Source organism: Cottoperca gobio, chromosome 14 (assembly GCF_900634415.1).
Source record: "Cottoperca gobio chromosome 14, fCotGob3.1, whole genome shotgun sequence".
In the NCBI taxonomy this organism is placed as follows: domain Eukaryota; kingdom Metazoa; phylum Chordata; class Actinopteri; order Perciformes; family Bovichtidae; genus Cottoperca; species Cottoperca gobio.
The window spans coordinates 19,963,167-19,972,965 of record NC_041368.1 but is presented as its reverse complement, the minus strand read 5'-3'; the positions used below and the strand labels follow the sequence as shown (position 1 = coordinate 19,972,965).

Genomic DNA, 9,799 nt, shown 5'->3' with positions numbered 1-9,799 from the left:
ATCAATTGTCTCCATGTTTTTGGGAATAAAATGTGATATAAATCCGACTGTGAATTATATATGAATAAACCCCTCTGTTGGATCCTTCAGAAAATAGATGAGAATGAAATTGAAAAGTTTGTTGTACGAACTGTAAATGTTACTGAAGTGGAGATTTCTGGCTCAGAATGAGAAAACGGCCTTTAAAGATAATGTAATTTAAAGAGTACATACATTTGGCAAGACATTACACTATTAAACTTCCCCAGTTATGTACATGAAGACAATTATCTTTTTGTATTACAAGTTTTCTGAAATGTTATGTTTAAATATGCAAATGAGGCATTATCTAATGCTAACTTTTAGTGAGTTTAGGAGAAATCTACAGACGCAAATAGACGAAGTTAGTCAAATAAAGACCTAAATGTATATTGTGTTTCTTTCAACTAGTCTGAAAGAAGACATGCTATGGAAGCAACATAGCCCAAACTCTCAAAATCGACCAGTGCATGACAAATAATGTGTAATAAGTGTCTCGCCTTAATAGTGTCACTCTGTGGCCTGAGGAGGAACACCTTCACTTATTTATGATACCATTTAAATCCTTGTACAAGATTGCTATAATTTCTACTGAACCTTTACACAAAGGCATGTTTGCTTCTGCAGTGGCTTGAAAACAGTCCAATTGGAGTCCTAATGCTACTTAGCAACATTTAGAGTACAGGCACGTGTACTTCTTTGGGGTATTTAAAAGTGTGGAATGCTGTTTAGAGAAAATACCCCTCTGGCCAGAGTGGTGCGGGGGCTGGGTGCATAGATTGGCTACTTTGCAGCTTTTGATCATTTAACTTTCAGTTAATCAAATCAAATGAATGAGTCATTGCAGATAAATAGTATCCCTGAGAGACGGTGGATCAAGCAGTCTTAAAGCACTTTCTCAGGACAGGAAACTTACGTTTTTCTATTGTGACTCCGTCCCACTGGGGGACCAGCTCTCTCTGCTCCACAGAGAGCTCAAACACTCTGGTACTAAGCTCAAGGGGATACCAAGGCTCATACACTGAAGATTTCACAGATTTGTTTTTGTCCCTTAAGAGAAAGGAGGTCTTTTTATATTTTATTTTATAAGAAATGGGAGACTATGATGAAGACACTGCCTTCCTTGGACAGACTGGTCCTTATTTCTGGACCACATTCTTCCTCCTAAACACAGTTTTTGTCTCAACCGGATTCAACGGGCTTTACATGGTCTTTATTGGGGCAACTCCGAAACATCACTGCCTCATTCCGGACATTAACTTAACTGAGGAGTGGACAAATGCCATTATTCCTTTTACAATGGTGAATGGGGAGAAGGTGCAGAGCCAGTGCAGCAGATACAAGCTGGATGTGGTGAGAAATCTCTCCTCTGAAGGACATATTCCTGGAAGGGATCTCAACCTCACTAACCTGGAGCAGGAGGGATGTTCAGATGGATGGAACTACAGCAAAGACATCTACCAATCCAACATAGTCACGGAGGTTAGTATGAATGGGCCTGTGTGTGTGTGTGTGTGTGTGTGTGTGTGTGTGTGTGTGTGTGTGTGTGTGTGTGTGTGTGTGTGTGTTTCAGTTTGCCTTATTCTGTTTGTTTTTTTAGATATGTATTTAAATCACGTCTTTTCCCAGTGGGACCTCGTTTGTGACAATCAGTGGAAGGTTCCCTTCGCATCCTCGACTCTCTTTGTGGGATACCTCTTTGGGTCCCTAATCTCAGGCCATCTTTCTGACAGGTATGTCGTCCTTCTTTATCAGTAAAATCCCCCTAACTGTGTTCATGTGATTGTGCAATATGAATCTTAAATGTATTTTCTTTTGTGATTTACTACATACTTGAGATATTTTATCTAAGGGGTTTTTATCATGTATGAAATGTTGGTAAATGCTTATAAAAAAATGGAGGATTTCACACTGTAATGAATGTTGCTGGAGACTTTTATTGTCATTTTAATGACAACAGCCCCCTCTACTGTTGAGGTTGATCTCCCCCACAAGAAGATCATCGTGACTGACATTGAAGTCTCCTTCTTTTAATTCATCACCAGTCTAACTGATAGTTTCCCAAATATCAAAACACCTTTGTCTTTATTAAACTGTCTGGGATGACAGAAAGACATTCAGTCAGGAGGCCTCCACAATGTGACCCTGAGGGCACATTTATGTAATAATGATGGTGGATGGTGTTATGTAAAATCCATTGAACATCATTTATCGAAAGATGTAGACCACACAACCATGTCATTAGTGGTACTTTAACTGCTCTTTTGTTATGGTTATTTATTTAAAATTATAATTTAAATGCTAAAATACTAAATACAGAGAGTATATGATGTTAGCTGTGGTAAGGGTTGTGACAGTTGTGTGCCTTTGATTGTAGAAAAGCTTGGGGCTTAGGACACACACAGCCGTGTTTAACTATTTAGCTCATTTGCAGCTGTGAAAACTTTCCTCCCCCACCCCACCCCTCCCCCCAACGGTTGAGAAAGAGGGGGTGAGGGCCTTTGAGGATTGACAGCTTTTTGATTATTGTGTCACATTGGGTGATTTTAAAGACAAAACCAAAGCAATTGAAGAGTATACCTGTATGTTCCGGAAAGACGTACAAATGTACCCATTTCTGTTAGAAAAACTCGTTTTTAAACAAGTCTCTCCTAACATTCCCTTTTTTATTTTAAAGCAACAACCCAGTTTATAGTGTGTAGTTGTGGTACTGTGGCCATCTGCAAGGACATGCTTGAGTGGGAAGGGTGGAGAGGTCAAGGGCACAGTGTCCCGTTACGGCGCTACACAATGAAAGAAGACTTGAGGAGTGGCATGAACGCCACAACAAACAATCCAAATTAAACAAAGCACTATTTGAACTTATTGAAAGTTATTATATAGCCCTGCAATGGGTTTATGTTTGGCAAAAGGAGGTTGTCTTTACTAACCTTCAACTAGCCTTCGTGTAATTCACGGATCCTTTTCTGCCGTGCGAAGTCCACTTACAAACTATTAAACTATTTATTTATTATTTAGTATTGTCTTGGATAGCAGTACGTCACAGTTGTACCTGATCAAAAGTCATGCAGCATTTTATTTGGCTGTTGCATTAACCTAGGACATAGGACAGCGTAGACCTTTTCACATGTGTCCTCCAGTTTTAAGAGACCGAAAGAACTGAACAAAGTGAATCATATGTGTTTGGCTGCTGTCTACTCACAGACATCAGCAGATACCTGCTGGTCCTTGGTATCTACTTGGTACTCTGGTCTTCAGCAAGTGAAACAAACACTCGGTTGGATTGAAGTTCGGTGGCTAGTAACGAAAATGAAACATAGAAAACTCCTCAGTTGTTGTTTATGACTGCTGTATTGTCCTCCAATTAGGGACAAAGCAATCATAAAAATAGCGCATATTTATCATATTTTGTCTGTGACGTACAATTCTCTTCCGTTCAGGTTCGGGAGGAAGAAGGTTGTTTTCATCTCTCTCGTGGCCCAGTGTGTCTCCGTCATGCTTCAGTCCTTCTCTCATTCATGGAAGATGTTCTGCATCATGTACCTCTTTGTCGGAGCCTCCCAGATATCCATCTATATATCTGCATTTGTTCTAGGTATGAATTTGGTCTTTTATGCAGAAATGATTGCTCATGCATGAATAGATCATTTGGCGTATCTCTTTTTAATCTCATGCTCTTCATTCATAACATTTATGATTTTATCTCGGGCAGGAACGGAGGTTTTGAGTAAAACGATGCGAGTGCTCTTCACAACTCTCGGGGCCTTCCTTTTCTATTGTATTGGGTACATGACACTACCCTGGATTGCATACGGCATCCGAGAATGGAGGACTCTGCTTGCCGTTCTGTCCGCAACTTCCATTGTCTACGTCCCACTGTGGTGGTACGTCACTCATAACTCATCGATAAAGTCATATCTTGAGCATGAACACAACATGTGATACTTAAAAAAATAACTTATTTTTGTCGACATTCATAGTAAATGTGTATTGACTGTGTAGGTTCATCCCAGAGTCTCCTCGGTGGCTGATCACTCAGGGAAGAGTGGAGGAGGCTGAGGCCATCGTGAGAGATGCTGCAAGGAAAAATAAGGTGGAAGCACCTGCTGTAATCTTTAAAGAATCTGAGGTGAGGTTCACATCACGCCTTTATATTACCATATCGCCCCCGAAATGAGTCTTTTCAGACATGGATGCATTAAATACAGTGTCAGCACATGTGTTCCTCTTCTAGTTCATGTATGCTAGTTGTTGTTATGTCTGCTTCTGCCTAGCCTGAGTCAATGCTGCTTCAGAAGTAAAGGAAAGTGACGGCGACATTTCTCCGTCAAGTTAACACAAACCAATATTCCACATTACTGTTTGAGACAAAGATGCTGTTCCTGTTTCTTGACATCTTATTAGAAATTGTTTTCTTAACCGTATGGGTATGTAATCCCATAACCTAAACCTATTTAAATTAATGGGATCTGCTCATAACATGTTTGAGATATTCTGTGTGCATGTCTGTAAAATGCAACCACATGAATTCTCTTGCATTGATTTCTGCTACAGGCATCTACCCAAATCAAGAAATACACCATGCTTGATATCCTAAAATCCAAGAACATCAGATGTATAACATTGATGTGTTTCCTTTTGTGGTGAGTGTTTATTGTTTTTTCATCATTCTGACATTAGATGTTGCTATCCTTTTACACGCATATGTGTGTAGTGTATTAGTAAACCAAGATATAACAATGTACAGTGTAAACCTGCATGTCATGTGTTTACTTGATAATATAAATAGCTGTTTTCTTTTTTCAGGATGGCAATAAACATTGGTTATTTTGGATTATCCCTGAACACCTCCAACCTGAGCGGCGACCCCTTCATGAACTGTTTTTTATCAGCTTTGACTGAAGTCCCTGCTTATGTTGTTTCTACTTGGCTGCTCGGGAGATGTCCAAGAAGAGCCCTTCTGTCATCGTTCCTGGTCATCGGAGGAGGAGTTCTTCTTCTAATCCAGGTCATCCCTGAAAGTAAGATTTACTAGGATTATATATTTAACACACACACTGTGTCTTATCACATAGTGAACATAGTTTATACTGCAGATACAGTTATAGGCAGGAAACACAGCCATGTGTGATGAGCATTCCCAAGTACACGGCTGCATTTAAAATAAGATAAGAGCGAACTATAAGTATCCCAAAGGGGCAAAAATGTCGAGCAGCAGCTGTAGTACAAACTTGGAAAGGGTGCAAATATGTATAGGGTGAGTTCACCTAAATTACAAAAGCATGCAGGTTTTTTAAAATAAATTTGCTCATGTTTCCTCCTCAATACAATGAAGATGAGTGGAATTTAGTTTGTGGCGTTCACAGGTGGTGGAATGTAACTTAGTACATTTACTCAAGTACTATACTTAAGTGAAAATTCAAGGTACTTGTACTTAACTTGATTATTTCCATTTTCTGCAACTTTATACTTTTACTCCACTGCATCGCAGCTTTAGTTACTTTTCAGAATACAATTTTCCATCCCCTTCCTGTCCAGTGAAAGACGCATCTGAAGATGTGTTGCTTTTGAATGTTTGTGATAAACTGAAGGATGAAGTGTTCCTTTAAGCGTTTAGAAAATGTGCCTACGTCTTTAGCTAAATAAACTATTTAAAACTCCTCTTGGATAATCTGTAAAATGCAATCACATAGTTGAAAACCGGGCTGTATATTAGAGGGTGCAAGCTGAAAGGCAAAATACTCAGAAATTTGATTGCAGACGGTTTTATCACATTTATTATCGTCTAAGTGTGGTGTTAGAAGAATGGAAGTGTGATGATTACATAAGTGGCCGTTTGGTGATAAATCTGTTAAAAGGTTACTGTGTTACTAATGTTTCTCTCTCAAGGCAAAGAAAGTTCTGAAATGTACTTTTCCTGTTGTCATGTTTCTAATTTTCTTTACTAAACCAGTTTAGATATATATTTTAAAGAACATACAGTGTGCTCTGTGAAATGATAAAAATGGATGGTATGAAGCTACATATTTAGCAACTCGACCCTTCCACCAAATAAACTTACGTAGCAATATGGGAGTGTAAAATGTTTCCTTGTGTGTGTTCTATAATGTCATGTCACACTGTAGATCATTTCATCCTCTGATCAATGACTTTGATTTCATTCACAACTCGCTTCAAATATCCTCTCTGTGTCTGTCTCCTCCTCAGACCTTCAGTATCTTGCTGTGGTGCTGGAAATGACTGGAAAGTTTGGCTTCACCATGGCCTTCAGCATCGTCTACATCTACACCGCTGAGATTTACCCCACTGTACTCAGGAATGTCGGCATGGGAATGTGCTCCTCTGCTGCACGCATTGGCAGCATCACAGCTCCTTATGTCATCTATTTAGGTAAGAAGATGTTGAGGACATTATCGCACATGGTCACTGCATTGATAAACTATGTGCATCTAAAAGAATAAGAAAAAAGTCTGCACAGGATAATATCAGTGATGTGTGTAAATGTAGAATTTTGCTCCTTTGTTATTTCCAGGTACTTATAACAAGGCGCTGCCTTATCTCCTCATGGGAAGTCTCACAATTGCCTCCTCTGTTGTGAACTTCTTCCTTCCTGAGACCCTCAATAGAGATCTTCCAGAAACAGTGGAGCAGATGCAAGAATGTCAGGGGTAGGTGCATTTCACTTAGGTCACTGTAGTTCACAATTACAAAATAGTTTTACAATGTACATGATTAAATAAGACTTAGATTAACTCAGTCACAGAAGGGGGAAAGGCCCTCACAGGGAACGAAAAACCTGTTCTCAGAACTCGTAAAATGGTCAAGATTAGTTGACGTACTGATATGACATATCTACTCATTTTTTGCTTGCTCCACAGTAAGTCATGGTTCTCTTCTGACACAGGGAATTCAAATAATATGAGCCCAGTTTTAACCACTCAAAAATGAAAACTTACAGCACAATGAAAGAAAAGAAGACGAGTAAAACATGTTTGTATGTCAACTGCCTTTTATGTATCTGTGGAAGCTGTGTTGTTATTTATACCACGATGTTTCTTTCCATTACAGGTTGTGTATTGGTCTCAAAAAGAGGAAATATGTAGAAGATAAAGGAAGGAAGAAGACACTTATATAACATGAGGTCAGATCTGATCTGCAGACTCTGACTCCGTAGTTTTCCTCAACGGCCTTACTACACTTTTAAGACAGAAAGACAGAAAAAACATTTCTCTTGCTTCTGAATCTGAAATCTGAAACTAAAATCCAAAACATGCAGTTGGATCCAAAATATTTTTAAAACCCTTTATTTTTCTACTCAGTTGTTAATTCAAGAATCCTTTTTGAAATGGTGCAAAGCAAAAATGGTTAGATCTTAACATGTTGTATGCAATTGAAATTGTCTGATTGGTCTCAAATCTTTTGTCACATGAAATATGAACATATGAATCCACCCAACACACAGCAGTTGTTTTTGTTTTTTAACAAATAAAGGATCCTCGTTTCTCAATGTGTTTATCGTTGTTTCTCCGAGTGAAAAGACGTCAATGAGCGGGCTGTAGTTTCCATTTTTGGAAACATATGAGAAGAACAATACCACTCTCATGCCTGTAAGGTAGATATAAGGCTGCAGCCAGCAGTCAGTTAGCTTAGCTTAGTATAAAGACTGGAAACAACTTGAAACACCAAGCCTGGCTCTGTCCAACAAAATCCATCCACCAGCACCTCTGGAGCGAACTGATTAACACATTTCATCTTACGTGTTTAACAAATAATGTAGCTCCCTCCAGTAATGAACACGAGGCCGAGGTCATGTTTTAAAATACGGGGTTTTATTTCTATCCATAACATCCTAGTCAACCTGTGAGAACTGGGTTAAAACAGAAAACATAGAAGTGAACAATATATCAATGCCGCTAAATCACACAAACGGCACACATCTAAGACTTAGCACATGGCCCGAGCTAACACATACAATAATGTAGCACGTGGCATGTAGCATTCATATACACACATAACATTCAACTCAAACGCAGTTGCCCAAACATTATACAAACATACCTCGTAGGCTGCTTGTCATTTGGAGGGGCTGATGTCTTAAACTACATTTATTGAGCTTCATACTCGAAGAGATCGCTGTGCTGCTTCGGTCTGGAGCCGCGATCACCAAGTGCATCGATTAAATAAACAGTGTTACACAAACACGGCAGATTAGCTCCGCCTCTATGAACTTGTACTTTAAAGGTAGGAACCAAAATTAAAGTACAATACAACTACATAAGCAGGGAAAACTTGAAGACAGTTATAAATAATACAATACAATTAACCAGATGTACAAATGAATCAAAGTCTAAAAACTACAGTGAATAATCCAGCGTTGGTGACTTTCTCAGACTCGACCATGCACAAAGGGAACTTTCTCCGTTTTCTGTGGAAAAAATGATAATCAGTGCCGCAAGACATTATTAATAAATCCATGTGTTGTACGTACTGTAAGACACACAAACTAGCACTGTTACCTTGTGTTGATGCAGTTGTGTATGTCCTAAACGTATAATAATGTCAGATTCCCATTGCAATGACTCTAAACTGCGACGACCAAACCAGATAGTAAAAGGAAACGGATTATTCACGAATCTTATTGTGTACGAAATGAAGGCATCTGCATGCATTCTAATCAAGTTTGTCTTGAAAATAACGTTGTAATTATATCTGCGACCAAATCGATATCTTCTCCTCCTTCAGCCATTGTCTACATCTACACAAATTTGCTCGTTCAAGTTTGCTAGCCCTGTATAGCTCTGCCTCTCAATAGTGCGTATCCAATCAAAAGACGTGCACGTTCTGACGTTATCGTATGCCTGCTAGCTGGCCCCAGTGTCGCCAACTTGAAATCTGATTGGTTAACGCCACAGTTTTGTTTCCGTTCACTTTAAACTACAGGCGCCCGCACTGTTGATTCTGAAGGCCTCAGGGCAGATCTCTTGGACCCTGGCAACACATCATGGCTGAAATATGATTGGATAAAAGCTCTAACATAAAGGCCAGACCTCCAAATCTCCATCTGAGGCTGGAAGCAGCGCAACCAAGAGGAAAGCTATGAAATGAAGAGAATAGACTATGGGGAATAATTTAATACATATTTATGGTAAAAAATAGATCAAAATTAAATTTATATTCTGATGATGTTTAGGCCAGCAGAGAAGGCCTTGCTGGCTCTGACGGTCAAGCTTGTTTGATTATTTTTTATGACAAATAAACTGTATTAAGAAATTAATCTAATTCATGAGTACCAGTCTAGCAACACTTTATTACTTTTTACCATTTATTTTTATTAAAACCATACTTTTAGCTATTTCAACCATTTACCCATTACAGTATGTTTAACTAATTATTTCAACTGATAATGTATTCATACAACACATTGTCCTTATACAATGAGAAGAAGGTGACATAGTTTTGTAATATTGTATCATTGCATGTCTATGCCAGGATGTGTGATATGGTGTTGAATTCCAGCCTGTACTAACATATCCTTAAAAATGTAAGCACATTTGAACAATTATCACAGGTACCTGCAGTCGATAAACCAAACCTACATTGCTGTGTAACTGATTAACTTCAGGTTTCAGGTTATGCTGCCATAAAAACCCTGAACTCAGCTTAATGGCTTATAAGTATGTCACAGAGCAGTAGAGGAGACACTAGCTTGTGTCTATCAGTATCGACGTAGTGTCTGCTTAACTTTTTTTCTTTTTTATAAACCAATAATTTAGGGAAGGTA

At 38.8% G+C, this 9,799-nt stretch overlaps 1 protein-coding gene across 1 annotated transcript; it reads left to right on the top strand.

Annotated features, from left to right (window-relative positions):
* The first annotated feature begins 893 nt into the window (after nt 1–893).
* On the top strand, nt 894–7,527 carry slc22a5 (solute carrier family 22 member 5). Its single transcript, XM_029448178.1, has 10 exons — nt 894–1,500; nt 1,648–1,751; nt 3,459–3,613; nt 3,731–3,902; nt 4,021–4,147; nt 4,573–4,661; nt 4,825–5,039; nt 6,226–6,408; nt 6,551–6,686; nt 7,087–7,527. The coding sequence occupies exons 1-10, from the start codon at nt 1,111–1,113 to the stop codon at nt 7,151–7,153; spliced, it is 1,638 nt and encodes a 545-aa protein (XP_029304038.1). The 5' UTR covers nt 894–1,110; the 3' UTR covers nt 7,154–7,527.
* The last annotated feature ends 2,272 nt before the right edge of the window (nt 7,528–9,799 follow it).

Bases quoted from the DNA above. Each gene is read 5' to 3' on its own strand.
- slc22a5 (XM_029448178.1), top strand. From the start codon at position 1,111: ATGGGAGACTATGATGAAGACACTGCCTTCCTTGGACAGACTGGTCCT. The intron at 3,903-4,020 runs GTACGTCACTCA...TTGACTGTGTAG, and splicing joins GTCTACGTCCCACTGTGGTG to GTTCATCCCAGAGTCTCCTC. The intron at 4,662-4,824 runs GTGAGTGTTTAT...TTCTTTTTTCAG, and splicing joins TTGATGTGTTTCCTTTTGTG to GATGGCAATAAACATTGGTT.